The 20,316-nt window shown below is 46.8% G+C and overlaps 1 protein-coding gene across 2 annotated transcripts in view; it reads left to right on the top strand.

Moving 5' to 3' along the window:
- ANXA13 (annexin A13) overlaps window positions 1–19,949 on the top strand; it is a 56,868-nt gene extending 36,919 nt beyond the window's left edge. For both annotated transcript variants that reach the window (XM_025871517.2, XM_073893179.1), the window contains 9 exons: window positions 514–608; window positions 3,799–3,969; window positions 6,337–6,370; window positions 6,715–6,794; window positions 7,376–7,444; window positions 7,869–7,970; window positions 12,684–12,759; window positions 16,101–16,213; window positions 19,206–19,949. In XM_025871517.2, the coding sequence (XP_025727302.2) occupies window positions 514–608; window positions 3,799–3,969; window positions 6,337–6,370; window positions 6,715–6,794; window positions 7,376–7,444; window positions 7,869–7,970; window positions 12,684–12,759; window positions 16,101–16,213; window positions 19,206–19,325 (860 nt within the window). In that variant the 3' untranslated portion in view covers window positions 19,326–19,949. The remainder of the gene's footprint in view (window positions 1–513; window positions 609–3,798; window positions 3,970–6,336; window positions 6,371–6,714; window positions 6,795–7,375; window positions 7,445–7,868; window positions 7,971–12,683; window positions 12,760–16,100; window positions 16,214–19,205) is intronic.
- Window positions 19,950–20,316: the final 367 nt, after the last annotated feature.

Here is a 20,316-nt window from a genome sequence, read left to right as displayed (position 1 = left end):
GGTCTTCTGTGACTGGCTTCTTTCACTTAGCATGATGCTTCAAGGTTCATTCAAATTGTAGCATGTATCAGTACTTCATTCCTTTTTCTGGCCAAATAATACCCCGTTGCATGGATATACCACATTTGTTCATCCATTTGTCCATTGATGGGCATTCAGGAAATTTCCACCTTTTAGCCATTATGAATGATGTGGCAATGAACATTCGTGTGTGAGTTTTGTGTGGACATTTGTTTTCATTTCTCTGGAGTATATAGGAGTGAAATTAAGGCCATACTCATTCCTCTTTCTGCTACAATGCCTAGCACCGTGCTTCATACAATGTGAGGCCTCCGTGGATATTTGTTGAGTGAGAAGAACACAATTCTCCACAAGACTTTAAAAGCGAAAGCGTCCATCTAGGTTCCACCAAAACCTCTGACCATGGCCCTAGCTTCCTGAGAATTGACTAAAATCAACCTCCATCTTCTTTCTTGTTCACTCTTGGCCTCGTTTCTTTCTCCTGCTCTTTAGGAACTGATGAAGCAGCCATCATTGAGATGTTATCAAGCAGGACATCGGATGAGAGGCAACAAATCAAGCAAAAGTACAAGGCATTGTATGGCAAGGTGATCCGAAGGGTCCTCGCTAGCAGGCACACAGACTTGGCCTAGGCGTTCTCTGCTTTCCCTATACTCCCAAGGCAGCGGAGAAGATCTTTAAAGCTTTACTGAGTTAGCTCAAGAGAAAACAAGATGAAACTACTCTTCGCAATTTTAATTGATTACAGAGAAACTGAAATTGCCTTGTTAACTCAATAGCCTACAAAATCAATATTCCTTAACTCCTTTTGAAAATTGACTTCCTTTTTCTATTAATCCCTCTGTCATTTTTCCACTCATTTGGACCAAGTCTACATATTAACGTGACTTGAGAACCAGTTTTCACAGGTGGGTCTTTCTTCATACAAAAATTCTTCATCTATTCACTGGCCCTCAAGAATGATACACTCTTCATAAGTGATTGTGACAGAAAAGTACCAAAAAAAAAAAAAAACAAGCAAACAAAACACAAACCTCCATTTCTTTAAGCATGAACGCTTGGTTTTCTTTCTTTAGATGTGTCTTTTCTTTCCTTTTTGTTGTTGCTGATGGTGTTATGTATAGAAATCTTTAAGTATGCATTAAGCTTTTTATTTTCTTTATTAATATATGATGAACACAATTTAACCTTTTCTTAATGTCATGAGAATTATTAGCATGCAAAATGAATATGAATTGTTATGCTGTATTCGAATCCATATTTACAAAACCTTTACAGTTTCAGTCCCTCTATGTATAAATAGATACAGACATGGGTTTTCTTACTTATTTGACACTGGGCAGGCAACAATCTCTTTAGGCCCTGGTGTCCTCACACACAGAATGAAAATGGTAATTTACCTCCCTTCCCAGGTTGCTGAGAGAATCAAGCAGGCTAATGACAGCACCTATCAGTAAAGGGAAGCTATCCTAGGTTTGACTGTTTCCGTTTTACAGAGAGGAAACCTGGAGCTCCTCTCTGTACATGACTCATGCAAAATCACACACTTAGTAAGAAAAAGAACCAACACTTCAATTCTAGTCTTTTGACTCCAGGGCCAGCATCCACTCCTGAAGAACCCATTGCCATGAGAGGAGCTATTTCTTTTCACACTACAAGGCCCAGAGAGCTGTGCTTTTATAGTTTCCCTGCAACTCTCCTCACAGTCAGGCTTGTCAGTGTCGTTCCTTGACGACATTGATGAAAGTAAGTGAATCTTCAGTTCACCTACACGGAACTGAGTTGAATGACATTGAACTTTCATCCTTGTCAGCGTGCCTAACTATAGCAGCCCCTCAAGAGCTATGTCTACCCCCACCCTACCCACGTGGAAAGTCAGAGCAGGCTTCTTAAGCCTGAGGGTAAAGCCGAGTAAATGAGCTCGAGGCGAAGACTTGGGGGCTCTGCTAAAGGTCAAGTGGGCATTTCCAGCACCAAACTTTGCAACACCAGCACATGCCCATCCTTGGCTTACACACCAGTTCACAGCTGTTTCAGACAGCCGGGACTGCCAAGGAGACATTGGTAAGGGAGAAATCTAGGTCCCCATATCAACCAAGCTCCAGAGAAAACACACATCCCAAGGTGACACAGCCAGTGAACAGGAAAACCAGGATTGGGGCTGAGATCTCCTGAGCCGGCTTCTGTGTCCAAACAGAATGAAAACACACAGGGATTTGTTTTCATGCTTGTGGCCTGGAAGAGTAGGCAGCTGGGAGTTCTCTTTCCTACAGTTCTATACAGTGCCCATCCGACCTGAAAAGACATGTCCAATCTTTGGGTGGATCCACACTGTGGGGCACTGACCGCCGGCCTGCCTTCACTGGATGCAGCGTTCGATGGAGAAGCTGCCTTAAGACGGAGGCAGTAATAGCACAGCCCCCTCATGAGACTGCAGATCCCCCCTCGTAAGGCAAAATCTTCCGGGTTTTTCTCCCAGGCTCAGAGCTCAGAGGTTCATGTGAGAAAGAGTTGGTGATTAGACCATTCTACAAAAGTTCCTTTCAGTATGAATGATAATAATACTCACTTACTGAACATTTAAAGTGTGCCAGGCACTGTGCTTGGGCTTTATACAGATTGTCTCTGCTATTTCTCCCAAAAACCCTAAGAGGGGAGACTTATTATCTCCCCAGTTTTCAGAGCAGGAAACTGACAGTCGGTGAAAGTACATTTCCAAGGTCACACAGCTGCTGTGACCGTGTCGTTAGCCACATTGCCACGTCGCCGAGGGGCCAGAGCCACTCTGTGCTGTGATTTGGGTTCCCAAGATGCTTGCTGCTCCAGGGGGTCCCTCCCTGCCCCCGTCTGACCCACAGGGGGCCGCCTGGACATGAAGGGCCTGCTTGGAGGTCCTTCACTGAAGTTGGGGACATTGGCGACTCTAGTTAGACGGAACACCAATTCTTGTCCCTTTCGTCATTAACCCATCGTGTCAGAGAGACACAGGTAGGAGAAGGCAGTGTACCTATAATAAGAGGCACTTGCCAGAAAACATCCATGATGATGGACACTTGCTAAAAACAGGTGCCAGTGGGCATTTCCCATATTCATTTCTTCTCCCTACCTGAGTGCTTTCCCATGTGTCTCCCTTTCCAGACTGAACAAGTTAACCAAAGCGATTGCACATCTGGTGTGCCCAGGATGGTCCCCGTTTATTCCTGTTTTGCCCTGAAATGATTGCTACTTTATTATTGTCCCTTTCATTCTCAAACCCATTCCCATTCCCATTCCCATTTGGATGACAAATGATCTGATCCCCCTAGAGACAACAAACCCATAGTTCAGTCCTTTCTCGTCGAGCAGGTGTTTGGGGGCGAGTCCTTCATTTTTCTGAGGTCAATAAATGGGAATAATGCCAATCTTTCTCCTGCCGGGGCTGTTCTGAAGATCGGTGAGAAGGCTCTCTGAACCCCAAAATATCCGGCAAATGCTGGTTGTTACTGTAATTCATTTTGGGGGGTTTTCAGCCCTGAGCAAGGGATCTTCTCTGCCCCTCTGCCAGTCTAGGGAGACGATGGATAGGAAGTCTCTGGCCAGGAAGGTGACTACCACCAGTGTCCTCCAGAGCAGGTCACTCAGGCCAGTAGAGCTCTGTCCCCTCACCCCGCTCCCCCAAGTTGTCCATGGCGGTTTTCCTGTTGACCCCAAGGCCATGCAGTGGGGAGAGCAACACTTGTCCCTCTGCTTTGGGCCATTCCCCAAGCAACAGTCAGGGCTCTTGCTATCTTCCTACAGGACCTGGAGGAGGTGTTCAAGAGTGAACTGAGTGGGAACTTTGAGAAGACAGCCTTGGCCCTCCTGGACCGCCCCAGCGAGTACGATGCCCGGCAGCTGCAGAAGGCCATGAAAGGTCTGGGCACAGATGAGGCAGTGCTCATCGAGGTCCTGTGCACAAGAACCAATGAGGTTAGTTCCAGCCAAACCCCCAGCCCCAGGCCCTGAGGGAGCATCCATCCATATGCCCGTCAGAGATGGTTACAGCAACCAGAAGGAAAACTGTTCCCCACATTCCACTAAGGGGGTGAGCAAGCCTCTGGACAGAAACGTATCTGCTTGGCCCCATGCAGGAGAGATCCCTCTCCCAATCTTCTGGCTGTCAATTCTGGTGTTGCTGCTCTTGGCTTGACAGAACAGACCCTTCCTGAACAGCTGTGTCAACGCAGCTTTTGTTTTTCTAAAAGGAATGCACAGTTTTATATGCAGGAGGCAAGACTCTACTTTCCCCTTCCCAGCCTGACTTTGCGGGTCTTCTGCACGAATAAGGCAATGCATGGTCTGCGCATGTTTGTGCAGCTGCCTTGTCCACGGCTGTCACCTGGCATAAAGTACAGGAAGGGCTGCAAAGAGGCATGGAGGTGGTGGTGCCCCTGGGGATCCCAGGGACACCCCTCCCGGCTGCTGGCGCCTTCCTGGAGGTTTCCCTCTGCTTCTCTCAGCAGACCTCTACCCTGTCCCTTGGGCGCACGCTGCCATTTCAGGAGCTGAAAAGAGCCTTTGTTAAGGCTTTAGTAGGAGCCCATTCGTCTTTGGTTCCAGCAGTCTCGAGGCCCAAGGAATTCATCAAGAGTAGAGGGGGTCCACGAAGCATTATTCGGAGACCCCTTCCCTCTTCCAAAACCACTCATCATGTAGGATGGGGAAGTCCAGCAAGGAAAGTCCCAGAAAGTCCCAACATTCTTGAAGCCTCCAGGTAGGACACAGAAGCAGTGTTTGGAGCAGACAGCAAGGAAAAGCTTCGACAGGACTCTGATGCCAAACTACTGTTTTAAAAAGCCTCGCGTGCAGACGACCCTGGGTGGTTTCTGCTCAGCCTGTGCTGTCCAGCGTATTTCTTGAAGCACTGCCATGCTCCAAGCTACAGCCTAAACCCCAAAGACCCCTTCCTAAGCATCCCAGGACTTCTCTTCTTTCCCCAAGAGAATAAAAACCCTCCATTTCAAGGAGTTTCCATTCAGGACTCGGCCGTAGGGAAGGGTCAGCAAAGGAGGTTGGTATCAGTTTGGTCCAGCAGGTATACAGTGTTCCTGACACAACATCCCCCACCTTCCAGAAACACTGCAGTCCCAGCCAGGAGGCGTCCAATATGGGGGCAGTTGGCAGCCGGCCTTGGCAAGAAGGTTCTGGTCATTATTTTTCTCTTATTTGACCACATATGGCTCCTCCTCAGTCTAGTTTCCTTCAAGTCCTGCTCCCAAACAACAAACAAGCTCTTTTTTCTCCCCCAAGTCAAATAGATCTGACAGTAGAGAGAAGAAAATTAGGGAGAGAGCAGCCCTCAGGTTCAGGCAGATCCTGGTGGTGGGTTGAAAGGAGGAGAGCGGAAGTAGCTGCATGGCCACAGGTGGTCGGCCCCCACCAGTTCCCACGTCCCCCCACACACCCCCCCAGGCTCTTCACCTTCCCCTGTGCCCCCCGCCCCCCCACCTGCCCACTGACTCTCTTAAACAGCTTGACGCTCTGGGGAAACGCCTGCTCTCAGATACTGCTTGTTTAAATGTCAACTGAGGCAGGTCCTGAGGGGGCCACTCAGCGCAAGTCACTGAAATACAAAGCCCTTCTTCCCACTACACACCCTAGAGAGAAGCCTGCACTCCTGCACACAGCATACTGTTTACTGAATGAAGCCTGTTTCAAGTAGAGAAAAATTGGGAACAACCTAAATGTCCGTCCATCGGGAGGCTGGCTGAATACACGGTGGCTTACTGTGGGATGGAACATTTTGTATCCCCTTAAAAAACACTGTGACAAGGTATACACAGAGCTGGATCTCCAAGGCATCTTAGTGAGTAAAAAAATAAGTCAAAGAACAACATATACAGTATTCCACTTTTCTGACAATTGTTTTCTAATTGTTATAGAAAACAATTCTATGTATTTTCCGTAGCACGTCTATCTGTATACGAAGGTGAAGACGAATATTTAGGCAGATACTTACTGAACCTGTGGCACGGGCCACCTGAGTGGGGATGGGGATGTGGGATGGCGTGAGGCGGTGGTCAGATGTTAGCTTGGCACTAGTAGTTTTGCTTTTAACGAAGGACAATGTCTGCACGTGTTACTTATGTGGCCCGGAATGTTTGAATGGAGGGGCTTTTTCACACCTCCAGGGACCTGCTTGAGGCCCAGGCCCCGAGCCAGAGGGTGGCCCTCTCTGGGGGAAGTTACGGAGCCATCCTGTGTCCAGAGACAGGCTCCGGCTGCTTCTCTCTCTGTGGTTCCTACTGATCAACCCCACCTGGGAGTAATGGTTTTTCTTTTTATCACCCTTCCTAGGAGATCATTGCCATTAAGGAAGCCTACCAAAGGTGTAAGTGACTTTTTAATGTTCCTTTTCGGGGCACCTGGGTGGCTCAGTCTTTGGGCGTCTGCCTTCAGCTCAGGTCATGATCTCTCAGGGTCCTGGGATCGAGCCCCGCGTTGGGCTCCTTGCTCAGCGGGCAGCCTGCTTCTCCCTCTCCCTCTGCTGCTCCCCCTGCTTGTGCTCTCCCTCCCTCCCTCCCTCTCTCTCTCTCTCAAATAAATAAATAAATACTTTACAAATTAAAAAAATATTTTAAAGAATGTTCCTTTCAAAATACGTCCGGGAAACGAAATCATCTGCTTTCTCCACTCCCCCGCCCCTCCCCCCGGCCCCTTTTTCTCCTTCGAAAGTATTTGACAGGAGCCTTGAATCAGATGTCAAAGCTGATACCAGCGGAAACCTAAAAAAAATCCTGGTGTCCCTGCTACAGGTAAGATCAGCCCCACCAAGGGGAACATCTCTTTTGATCAACTCAACTAATTATAGACCTTAATTACATCTGTAAAACCTCCTTTGTATCTTAACATAACACCATCATGGGAGTGACAGCTTATATTCACAGGTCTTACCTCCACTCAGGGGAAGGGGATCATGCAAGGGCTGGGGCTGCTCGGGGTCATCCTAGAACTCTGCCTGCCACAAAGGGCTTAGGCTAGACTTACTTCCAGAACCTTCCAGGACCAAGTCTCAGGGTTCTTCAATACCGGGAAGCTCCGAGAGGTGAAATGTGGAATTTTGAAAGGAAGATTATTAGCTTTCCAACGGAGTCACTCTAGGGGACATCAGGGGGTTGCTCTCAGCCTGCTTCGAGGTCCCTGGGGTTTGTGAGTGACCCTGGTTTGTACAAGAAAGAAGGCCCAAGTGCTGTCTCAGAAGCTACTCTGTTTCTCAGTTGTGCCCTAAAGATGGCAGCAAAGAGCAGCCCCTCTGAGATCAGCCCCAGCTTTCCAGGACTTTCTCTTTTTGTTTTCTGTGGTCAAGCAGTTAATAACAATGTGTCAATTTTTCAAGGCTAATCGTGATGCAGAAGAGGTCGTGGACAAAGACCTAGCTGGTCAGGATGCCAAAGATCTGTATGAAGTAAGTGCACAGACGTGCCAGTCTCAGCAAATTCTTTTTCTCTCTTTAAATTTATTAGTGCTACTTCCAACAAACGTTTCTTTATTTCATGACAATGGGAGTGACTTGAGAAATAAGTATGATCTTTAGAAGATTTCTTCATATATGCGGTCTTCGTGAACCTCTAAGAATTGTTCCTACTCTTGCATTCTAGAGCTGACCACTTCAGATCCATTTTGGAACAAGGGAGGGCATAAATGATATAAATAAATGTGGGAAGTTTACTCGCGGGTGGAAGCTTAAAGTGGTCAGTGGATCAATTTGACTTCTATTCAGTGCATATTTTGTAATTTCCTGCCTGCCAGTAGGCCTGGTCACAGAACAAAATATTCAGTCTTTTTGCAAAAGGCTTTTTTTTTTTAAATGTTTGCATTTGGCCCACAAGGCAGGGGAGGGCCGCTGGGGCACGGACGAGCTTGCCTTCAATGAAGTCCTGGCCAAGAGAAGCCACAAGCAATTACATGCCACCTTTCAAGCCTACCAGATTGTAAGTAAACCAGTACTAGGGTAATGGAGTTCACACTAAAACTGTGTATTTCCAAAAGAAGTCAAGATCAGGGATCAGGAACTACGGGTGTCTTTGACAACAGTTATGCTTAATCAGAAGTGACTTAGCTTCTCCTCTACCTCAAGGGATATTCGATAACGTCTGGAAACACTTGGGGTTGTCACTTGGGTGTTGGGGAGGCCGTGCTAATAGCATCTAGTAGATTGAGGCCAGGGATACTGCTAAACATCCTACAATGCACCACAACAAAGAATTATCCAACCCCAAATGGAGTGCCAAGGTTAGGAAACCCCGCTTTCCAACCGAGACTGGGAAAGCCGAGGAGAGCCAAGTTGAGGAGCAAAGCCCTAGAGTCAGCGTCCAGGTTGAAATCCTGGTCTGTCACTGGCAGGTGACCCAACCTCTCTGTCCTCATTTGTAAAACAGGGACCATAATCCTTATCATCACACCCTCCCAGGGTTCTTTCAAGAGTTAAATAAGATACATGTACGAGGCTCGGAATAGTACCTGGCATGCGGTAAGCACACAAAGGTTCTCTCTCATTATTATTCCAATTTACAGCTGGGCTAACAATGTGCCTATCACTCCCACAACAGATGTCATCTACCTCAGAGATAGACTCCTGAAAAGACGTGTATAAATTACTTTTATACAATTATTTTTTATGTAAGGATAATTTTAAGCCAAGAAGATGAGTCCGTTATTTCAAGGCATTTAGTGGTGAGCCCTGCCTTGAAAATCAGTCTTTAATTGCAAGAAACCTTTTGGGGAGTATCCGATTTTTTTTTACTTTAAATTTTTTATTGTTATGTTAATCACCAGACATTACATCATTAGTTTTTGATGTAGTGTTCCATGATTCATTGTTTGCGTATAACACCCACTGCCCCATTCAGTACGTGCCCTCCTTAATACCCATCAGCAGGCTAACCCATCCCCCCACGCCCCTACCCTCTAGAACCCTCCGTTTGTTTTTCAGAGTCCATCGTCTCTCATGGTTCGTCTCCCCCTCCGATTTACTCCCCTTCATTCTAGGGAGTATCCGATTTTTTGTCTCCCATTGTTTATTTGTAGAGTGCTTTTAACTAGTCAAAGCACTTCTGTGCCCTGTATCTCATTTCAGTGCTCCAACAATACAGTAACGATAATGTAGGCTGAGCCGCTGTTGTTAGTAACCTACGACTGCCGGACAAGGAAGTCTGTTACGAGTAAGGCGCCGTCTGTAACTTATCAGGACCACACAGCAAGCCGGTAGCGGAGAGTGGATGAGAATTTCAAGATTCCCCAGCTCCAGCCTCTCCCTCGGCTGGAGCTGGCCGATCCTCACTCGAAATAGTGTTTCCTCTGTATTGCCAGCAGATGAAAAGACAATAAAGCTTAGGAATTTTATCATTACTGTATATAAGCCTTGAGGGCCCTCCGCTTTCAAATCGTGCCCAGAGTCATGATCAAAGCCAGCGGACTCTGCACTCCCTTGGCCTCTGCTCCTAGAGCTGTGTAGACTCTGAGCTGGAAGACTTCTCCATGACCTACACCCTCTTCCCACATGGCTGGGGCCATGGGTGGAGTTTCAGGGGATGGCTGCCGTTGGTGATCACTACGGAAACACATACATGTGAACGTGTGTGTGTGTGTGTGTGTGTGTGTGTACCGGCCACCTGCAAGGATACTCTCCAGGCCAACTGTTCCCCAAAATTAATCCCCAAACAGCAGCATCAGTATCACTTGAGAACATGTTAAAAACGAAAATTCTCTTATTTAAAGAGAGAGAGAGAGAGAGAGAATTCTCAGCCCCCACCCTCGACCTACTGAATCAGATTCTCCGGAGTTTGGGTCCCACAATGTATGTTTTAACAAGTCTTCCAGGTGATTCTGCTGCATGTTAAAATTTAAAAGGTCTGCACTAGACTACTAGCCATATGACCTTGGGCAAATTATTAAGGATTCTGCGCCTCAGTTTCCCCAACCGTAAAACAGGGATAATAATGGTACCAGCTTCATAGGGTTAGTAATTAATTAATGAGTTAATAGAAGTAAAGGGCTTAGTACCTGGCATGCAGCAGGTGCTCAGTAAACACTAACGACTGTCAGTTGTCTCCCTATGTGAACCAACAGTGTCCAATAAAGCTCAAGTGGACAATAAGATAATTTATTGATTTAATGATTCTTTACATGAAACTAGCTCTAAAATACTACCTAGTCATCATTCCAAAAGCTTTCCCCGAACATCATTCGTCTTGATCTTTATCACTGATTTCTGTGAGTTTACCCTTGTCTTAAGACCCTGCTTCCTAAGTTTTCACATGGGTCTCTGGCTAAAAGCAATAAACTGCCAGCATGAGATCACAGGAGTATATTATGTGGCATAGGTTGTCCTGGCATAGAGTTGAATTTTTATTTGGGCATGAAAACTTAGGGTTTTGCCCTTTATTTGCCCTCCAAGCCTGAGCCTTATCTACTGACGCTCTCAGAAATCCCTGCCAAGCAATAGAACTTTCCCCTCTCTGCTACACCACACAAGAATATCACAGTCCCAAAGTTGACCAAACATGAAAGGCTCGTATAGTTAGAAAGGTGAAGTAATGGGCACCTGGGTGGCTCAGTCGATTGAGCGTCTGCCTTTGGCCCAGGTCATGATCCCAGGTCCTGGGATCAAATCCCACATCATCGGGCTCCCTGCTGAGCAGGAGTCTGCTTCTCCCTCTACCTCTGCCCCTCCTCCCCTGCTTGGGCTCTCTCTCTCTCTCTCTATTTATTTATAAATAAATAAAATCCTTTAAAAAAAAAAAAAGCTGAAGTGAGTTCCCTACACAGGGCTCAGTACAAATCATAAGCACACTTCCCACAGCCTAGGCACATTGTGTCCCCACCACACCTGTCACCACCTCTCCCCTCACCTTTATGTCTTCCTAAGCTTGTTCCAGAGCCTTTAGCCCTCTAACCACTGAGGCCAAAGTCAGAGGGCACAGGGTTCTGCTGTGGGAATCCTGTCTCTTTGGGTGAATCGGTTTTAAAAGAAAGAAATGTCTTCCCTATTCTTCTAGTAATCTCCCTACAGGCAGCACTACCTGGTAACTCTATAGAGGCCTTGGAGGCTTATCTGGAATCCACCCCGGCAATGGGTTTTGTACTAAGATCGGAAAACCTGATCTGTCTCAAGAGCCTCCTAAGAATTAAGTGTTCCGGTAACTGCAGTGAAAAGCCTGCCAGTTGCAGAGGAGATTCACAATAGCTTGGGCCAGTCCATTGTTTTCCGTCTGTGTTCCTGAAGGTGCCTTGGTAGCTCCCAGGAGGGGGATGTGGGCAGGAGAGAGGTAGAGAAGAGGGGGCAATGTGAGCAGTGCCCCCTGGAGTTGTGTGACGAGAAGACTGGGAGAAAGCAGAAACCCGGCAATACAGCTTAGGGTTGGGGTACCGAAGCCCTCTCCCACGTCCCCGGAACAGCTGCTTTCCTGCCTTGATCTGTTGTACGACTGAGATTCAACAGAAAATCTAACGCACTGTTCTGGCCCAGCATTAACAGTGGAAACAGAAAGCAGTGTAACGTGAGGATTATTTTTTTAGTAAACGCAGACCTGTGTGAACAAGATGTCCTCCTGAAATGCAATCTCAGTCTACAGAACAAGAACCCCGTTCGTGGGAAAGTGAGGCCAGTCCTCCCTTTTGAAATACCAGCTCCCACGGCAAACCCAAGAGAGGCTGGGAATAGGGACAGGACTGAAAGCCCCCCAGCCAATCCCCATCGTCTGGGTCCATTTACCCACAGCGGACCTCTAGACGTCAAACCATGACAAGGAGATCAAGCACCAAGGCCTCATTAAATCTCGACCCTCCTCCCCTCGCCCACACTATTGTGCTGGCATTGCAAGGAATATTTTGTCCACTTATGTTTTCGGGAAAAAACATATGCACTCCACTGGTGTGTCCCCAAAGGCCCCAGTTATTTATGGAACCACAATTGTGTCATACCCTCAAAAAACAATTTCTAAGAAAGAAGTTTCAGTATTCTTAATGCTTAACTGCATTTCCCCAAACCCGACAAAGAGCCCTCTTCGCTCTTTATATGCCTGCCCTGAGTTTGGCCCAGGTGGTCCTTGCATGAAACACAGTCACCATCTCCTCTGAACTTCAACTGCTGTAAATATTTGGAAGGAAACCTAACGCGGAATGCCGTGCAGAGTGGTATGTGAGCCGGTGGTGAACACAGGATCATATGGAATCACCCTCGAGTGAAGGAAAGTGACATTTGGACGTGGTCAGCCCCTGGCTCCCAGCCCATGCAGCCCCAGTCTATCAGAAACATTAGACCAAATCCTTGGCATGAACTTCACAGTCTCTACTTCTTATTTCACCCAAACTATTATATAGATGTAAAGAATTGTTGTTACAGTATAGATTCATTGGTCTCCCACTCCCAATTTTACAGATGAGCATACCAGGCCAAGGGAGTGGTTCTCACTGGCGTCGAATCCGACCCCGTAGAGGTCAAAAGTCATCAGCCATGAGAGCCCCCAGTCAAAGGGGGGGGCCATCACCCCCAGCCATGTAAGGCATGGGGCAGGAGAGGCTCCTTAAAGCCACATGACCAAATCTGCAAGAATTCCGTACTTTTTGTAGAGAAATGACCCCAAGAGTACCAAAGCCAAAAGCAAAGCCTGGAATAACGGCTGGCCTTCGGTTTCTCTCTCCAGCTCATCGACAAAGACATTGAAGAGGCCATTGAAGCAGAAACGTCAGGAGATCTGCAGAAGGCCTACTTAACTCTCGGTAAAGTAGACCGTGGAGAGTCCCTGCCTTAGGTCGGGCTCCCTGCAACCACGCTTGGAGTCAGAGGCTGGCGTGTGGGAAGGTTTTAGGGAGTAGTTTGGGAACGGCACCTGGAAGCAGCGTTGGGTAAGGGAGAGAGTGAGCGTGATGCAGCTGCAGTGGGAGACTTGCTGGTCCCCCACGGAGCCCTGGAGCCGGGAGGCCAGGGGGCCAGGTCTTTGCACCCCACAGCAAGCAACAAGTGGACACTGGCTGTACCCTGGGAGTATGTGCAACCCTGGGGAAGGCAGCTCCTGGGGCGGGGGGGCATTCCTGGGGAGGGACTCAGCTGTGAGCAGCCAGGAGGCAACAGTTGGAATGAGTGCCTTGGTCCTGAAGAGGGCATCTGGGGGCCACCTTGGCATCCATGACAGTCGCATTCAGATGGTGGGTCCTCAAGAGCATCTGTGAACAGCCTGGGACCGTTGTCTAGTCTCAGGGAGCACGATGTGGTTCAGCTAGGTTTCCAATCCGTGAACAAGTTTTTGCACATGCCTGATGGCTCGAGGGTGTTCTTTTCCATTTGGTTCCCTTCAACATTTAGAATGAATGAGGTCTCTTTAGCAAGAGTGGGGAGGGAGATCAGATCTTTCCTGTGCCAAGCAAACACCACAACCTTCTCTCCAGGTATTGCCCATAGGCAGGAAATAGCAGAATGATGGGCATGGCGCTATGTCTGGCAGGCTCCTTTTTCCTTTCTACAAGGCCTGGAATGAAGGTATTGTCCATTGTCCATGCTCCTGTGGCGAGGAGTCGAGGGCACCATCCCAAATAGCACAAGAAATGGAAAGACAGATCCCCAGCAGAGGAAGAACTGAAAAAGCAGCCCTGGAAGTTAAAAAATGTGCTCTATCTGCCAAACTTCTTGTTTTGTTTTTTTGTGGGGCTTTTAAAAAAATTTTTTTGAACAATGTCAGCAATTGATTTTTTTTAATCCATCCTCATTTTGCATTCAAATTAGCAGGACCTCTGATGTAGAGAGGCCTAAACATCACTAGTGTCACTTCTGACCCACACTGGACCCACATGGATGACTGTCCTTAGGGCTTCAAAGATGAGTCTCTTAAGTGGATGGAGAGGTCCACTCACGGCCTGACTCAGAGGCTCCAAATCCTCTCTGTGCTTGAACCAGAGTTCTGTCAGGAGATTATATTAATCTTCATTAATATTAATTATTAATGGCAATAAGCCACTATCCAAATTATTAATAATAACAAAGCCATTCCATTCTTTAACATTTAGTTAGCACCTAACCCAGGCTGGAGGTCGTGTTAGGTGTGGCGATCAGAGGTAAATAGGTCCAGTTCCTGCTCTTAAGAAGCTCAAAGTCCATGGTAGATACTCACAAACCAACAGATTAGGTAACAGTAAAGATAAAAACAAAAACAACCAGTGTGAAGAGGGCACAGGGGAAGGAAAGGCCACATTCCTGGAGATGGGGACCATGAAATGCAGGACTTCGGTGCACTCCAGTGGTAGCAAACTTAGAAGTGGTTAGAGACGACCTCAGGTACAAAGCACACAAATTGTAGAACATGACTTCACAGTTCTCTTTTCTAGACACTCCCCACCCTCCTCATACCTGACTCATAAAGATGCCAGTTTATGGCTAAATTTGAGACCCGATGACTCCCACCTCTTGCAGCCTCTGGGGCAGCATTCCTCCAGCGGGCCCCACGGACCGCCTGCTTCAGAATCTTCTATGGGGAGGTGTGGGAAAATACAGTTTCCTGGGCCCCATTCCAGGTTGCCTATTAGAATCTCCAAGAGTGGGGCCCAGAAGCCACACTTCTACAAGCTCCCCCAAGGGACTGTCTTCTCCTCGCAATGGCTGGCTACCCTGCCTTCTACATGGCACGGCTCTAGCCCCACGTTTTCCTTGGCTAGCCCCATCCACACTCCTGAGCGATTCCTGCTGCTGCTAACAACAGTCGTTGTTCACCAGGCGTCGCCGGTATACAGTAGAAACGTTGAGGATTCTCTTCCCAGAACATCAGGAAGAGGAAATGTCAGGGTAGAAGACATCTATGAAGGGTTGGAACACCCTGACGTTAGGCAGACAATCGACAAGCATCAATGAGTCCTGCACCGGGAAAGGTCTTAAGTGAGGCTCAAGTATGCTACTCCCCAAATTGACAGGTTCTCCCCACAACTGCCACCAATCCAACAACTTTTGGATTGTTTTCAGGATAAGGAGGTCAGACACCTGAGGCTGGGCTTTTCTTTTCCACTGAAACTCTGGCGGATTCCACTCGGCCTATAAAAGAAAGAAACAGACCCCCTCCTCCCCCAACCTAGGCACTGCTTCCCTAACCCTGTTCCTCTCCAGTGCTCATAAGCATCAGTCATAGAGGCAATTACCTAGACAACAAGAGTTCTCATTACAGGACATATTAAAGATGCACATTTCACACTTATGCTCAATGGATTACCTGTTATTAATCACTAACATCAAAAAATGTGAGGTGTTCTAGGTAAATGTCATCGCCTAAAGAGTATTTGGTTCATTCCCCCAAAATGTTTGTCACGACGGGCCACCTGGGAAGTGGGGAGAGGAGCAATGATTTCTCCCCAGGAGTAGTCCGGCACTCTACAGCCTGTCAGGTGAATCAAAACTATTCTTCACGAATCTGTGGATTAGATCAAAGCTGGCACGCAAGGAAGGGGACAGAAAAGAGCAACGAGCAGGAACACAGGAAGGTGGTCCGTAGACGGCATTAAACATTCCATCTGCCGCCTCCCAGATGGAGAATCAAGAAGAATATGGGGCACTTAGAAAAGATTCTGAGATGAGGCTCACAAAGCAAACCCAGCGAGGAAAAACAAAGGACGGGGAGGTGGTTTAGCACGGGAAAGTAGGCCACGGTCCAGGGGAGTGAGTCTTCAAGATTATGAAGTTTTATTATAGCAGCATCGCCAGCCAACCCGTGTTTCCCCTCTGAGTCCAACGCCAGCATCAGAGATTTCATTTAGATAAGAAAAGTTACTTCTGCTGGTGAGAATCATGAACTCGGCAGGGAAAGCCTTCTTCCTCCTCTGAAGGGTCTTCAGGGACCAGCAGAGGGGCTGCTGAAGGGGTTTTGACTCAGTTCTTGGTTGAGGAGCCCAGAAGCCCTGAGCCAGGGGAATCTTCCAGATCCCATTAGAGTGTGAGGTCGGCCCCTTTCAAACATCTGTCTCACCATTGAGTCAGCACCAAGGGCAACCAGGTGACACTCTGGGTCAGCTCTGTGCCTTCAGAGGGTCTGCATGTTATGCAACATATAAAAGCTTCACCTTTTCTTGTCCCTCGTCCCGGCCAGTGAGGTGCGCCCGGGACCAGGAGGGCTATTTCGCTGACCGTCTGTACAAGTCCATGAAGGGTGCAGGCACTGATGAGGAGACACTCATTCACATCATCGTGACCAGGGCTGAGGTAAGACACCCTCGACTCTGAGGACGCGGGCGGCCGCTTCTCTGCTGGCCACAGCTGATGTCATCCACAAGTAGTCTTTCTTCAGGGTCTATTTACAGAAAAAGTAACACAGAGACAGCCCTTGCCTTCCCAGACTTTGTGGAAGACACTGTGCCATGCTTCAATCTGTTTCTTTTTATAAAAATACAATAATGATAGTTGCTTCTATTTTTGCTCTCTGTGGCTCCGGAGAGCTGGTGGCCCATGCAGAGGGGACCTGGCGGAGCCGTTCTGGGTGGCGCAGCCATGCTAGGCTCCATTTTAAGGGAGACAAAACAGAGACAAACGAGGTCACCCAGCAGCGGAGTCGATGAGCAAATGACAGCCTAACTCCCCAGCTGGGCCTGTCACAGGAGCTACCTCAGTACAAGACAGTATTTCTCAAACTTTTTTTTTTTTAATTATCATTCGTACATCATTAATTTTTGATACAAGAAGCATGGGTCACTACATCAAAAACTAATGATGTATTGTATGGTGACTAACATAATAAAATAAAATTTAAAGAATAATAATAATTATCACTCATCCTACTAAGAAGCCTTTGGGACCCAGTTTTTTCCTCATCACCACTCCCCCCAAACCATGAACATCACAGTAGACTGTATATCTGTTTCTGTTCTATATATACATATTCTGCAATGTTCTGTATGTATATATTGTGTTCTGTAAATACACATATATTCTGTTATGTTCTTTTTTTAAATTTAAAATCAATTAATCAACATAAAATCAATTAATCAATTAATCAACTGATTAATACAATTAATCAACATAATTTAAAATCAATTAATCAACAATCTTTTTTTAATTTAAAATCAATTAATCAACATAGAAACTAGTATTACTAGTTTCCGAGGGAGAGCTCAGTGATTCGTCAGTTGCATATCACACCCAGTGCTCATCACATCACGTGCCCTCCTTTATTCCGTTATGTTCTACGTATGCGTGTGTGTGTATGTGCACTTTTACCTAAAAGGATCAAGGTTCTTCTCGCCCTCTTAAGAACGCACTTCTGCCATGTTGGGAGTAGCGAGCGTTATCACCCCACCTTGAGAAATGCCTGAGTGTAAGAAAGAGAGAGATGAGTAGCCCAAAGCTTGAGAGCAACTGTCAGGATTCCCGGTGGAGGCTTTGGAACAAGGGGCCACAGAGTGAAGGCGGGACAAAATGAAGGGGACATGGCACTGCGTCCGCGGTAGGAGAAGCCCTTACAGAATGAAGTGTAACTGAGCCCTTGAAAAACCACAGACATCTTCCCTCAAAAAATTGTTAATTGAAGGGGGATAAATCCCAACCCAAACCCTGGCCCATGGCTTTTGACAAATAATACTTAACATCTGACACCGTTTTAAAATATAACTTAGCAACAAGATCGTTCTTTCGTTTTTATTTCTAGTCCTGGAATTTCTCCTCCTCCTCCACTATTCAGTTTTCTTCTAGCTTCCAGTCCATTTGTCTTGCTCCCCCCTCCTTCCCTTCCCTAGTCTCTCTGCCACTCTCCTGAGTCTCTCTTTCTCCTCCCCTCTCTCTCCAAATCTCCATGGTCTCTGTCTCTCTGTCCCCAAGCAACTCACCCTCCAACCCACCCCACAAAGTCTCTGAGATCCTGAGGCTCAAAGGAGGGGCGCAATGGAGCAGAGCGGGGATTCTGAAAGACCCCGGGGGATTGGATCACTCCGGAGGGCTCACGGGGGCTCCACATTCACTGCAACGTGAGCCATGGAATGATTATTCCAAGATGCTCTGTCCCATCTTAGGATTGGCCACATATCCTGGATCATTTCCACATATGGATCATTCCTTCAGAATGCTTCAGGCCCAGTGAGACATACTGGCTGGATCCCCTAATCCCCTAAAGCTGCTTGGTACTAGAATGGAGCCCCAGTGTCCCCCATCCCACCCAACCCCTCCCCCGACTCCCACCATCCTGCCGCTCCCCCAGCCCAGTAGAGGAGCCGGGGCGGGGGGTGGGGGGTGGGCAGGGGACACACAGTGTCATGCTTGAGTCTCCCTCCTGCTCAGCATCCACTTCACACAATCCCTCATTCTCCTGCCTTCTGCTCTCATCGTCTTTCTCTGTTAGTTCATCCCTCCAGTTGAGGCAGGAGGAAAAAGAACCAGAAACCTAAGTGATGGTTTGTGAATCTGTCTAGAATGCACGGTTGAGTCTAAATTTTTAAAAATTAAAAAAAGAACAAAACTCCCTGTTAAGGAAAGCTCTGTGCTGCTTTTATGAGACACGCTGTGTTCTCTCTGTACTTCCATCTTTTCTGGTGCAAGTATTGTCTCCCTTACTAGGTTCTAAGAGTGTTTGGAGCAGAACAATCTTTTTATTTGTTTTTCTTCTGAGTCCTCATGCCCATCTCCAGCGCCCAGGTTTTTCAAGCTATCAATGAGTTAGATTCAAAATAAGTCCTACAAATTGATATTGATTTGAATTTTGTTGATTGGCACTAATAGCCTTACTGATCAGGGTACAAGAGAAAACAAAAAGCTTCATCTCAAATTCAAATCTCTGTGTTGATAATTTTCTTAACCCTTTACCATGGGTCAGCAAATTGTGGCCTGCAGACCGACCTGTTTTTGTACAGGCTCGCCACCTAAGAATAATTGGTTTTTAAATGACTGTAAAAAACTCAAAGGAAAAATATTTTGTAATACATAAAAATCAATGAAATTCAAGTTTTGATATTCATAAATAAATTTGTATTGGGATATATATATATATATATATATATATATCCCTAAAGGTTGCAGAGGTGCAGACTGGACTCTGCTCTCCGTTTCCCATTCATGAAACAAAAATAATAATAACCCCTATTGCAAAGGGTTGTTTTGAAGCATAAGTGAGCAAATGAGTACAATTTATTCAGAACAGTACCTGCCTGCATTCACAGTGAACACGCTACAAATGTTCTTGTCCTCATTGCTGTTGCCATTTCTCCTACAGGTGGACCTTCAGGGGATAAAAGCAAAGTTCCAAGAGAAGTATCAGAAGTCTCTCTCTGACATGGTTCGCTCAGACACCTCTGGGGCCTTCCAGAAGCTGCTGGTGGCCCTCTTGCACTGAACCGAGCCAGAAGAGTGGGAGCCCAGGGAGGAGCCATCTTTGTCAAGAGCCCATTTCAAACCAGATTTGTAAATGTGACTCCAGCACATAAAGTACTGAAAAGTCCTGGCTTATTTTCTTGGCAGCTTGAATACTGTAGCTGGGCCAAGCTGTTTAGGCGAAGGGCAACAACCTCAAAACACTTGGGCAGCTCACGCTGAATGCTGGCTTAGCAGGTACCTGAGCTGCCTTTCGTCTTTCCTTTAGCATGGAGAACTGAATGCTTTCTGAACACAAATGAAACCAGCCGTTGATGAAAGAAACTACACTTGTAATAAAACATTCAGAAGAATATGTATCACATAGAGGTGGGTGAAGATTGAATGGTTAAGGTACAGGGAAGACAAAATTAACCAGTTGATCAATTTTCCTTCTGTGGGGGCACCTGGGTGGTTCAGCCAGTGAAGCGTCTGTCTTGGGCTTAGGTCATGATCTTGGGGTCCTGGGATCTCACCCCATGTCGGGCTCCCTGCTCAGCGGGGAGTCTGTGTCTCCTTCTCCCTCTGCCCCTCCCACCCCCCACTTGTGCACGCATGCACTCTCTCTCTCTCTCTCTCAAATAAATAAATAAAATCCTAAATTTTTTTTTCTTTCTGTGTGTTCAATTTCAAATCCTCAGTGGTAATTAAAGTGGGTTATGCCCCCATCAGCTGTTTTTCCAAAGACTGGGTTGATTAGTTTTGGCTCTTGTCCTGGAAATATAAGACTTGTGAAATTCAAACATATGTGGGAAATGCAAGTAATAACCCTTATTCATAATCACCAAAGACAGCAATCAAGGATAGCAACAAGGAAACAACTGAGGTGCCCATGTGAAATGTGAGGGGTAAAACTCACCAACCTGCTACCTGGTATAAACGGTTCTTCTTGCTGCCCTAGACTTTTAACCCACTTGATTCTTAATTCTGATCTCAGATACAATTAGGCTGGGCATAGTGCCAACAAAATCAAG

Source organism: Callorhinus ursinus, unplaced genomic scaffold (assembly GCF_003265705.2).
Source record: "Callorhinus ursinus isolate GAN/ISIS: 27379988/994484 unplaced genomic scaffold, GSC_fseal_2.0 scaffold5, whole genome shotgun sequence".
Classification (NCBI taxonomy): Eukaryota; Metazoa; Chordata; class Mammalia; order Carnivora; family Otariidae; genus Callorhinus; species Callorhinus ursinus.
The sequence above is the reverse complement of the archived record's forward strand: the minus strand, read 5'-3'. Positions and strand labels throughout refer to the sequence as shown.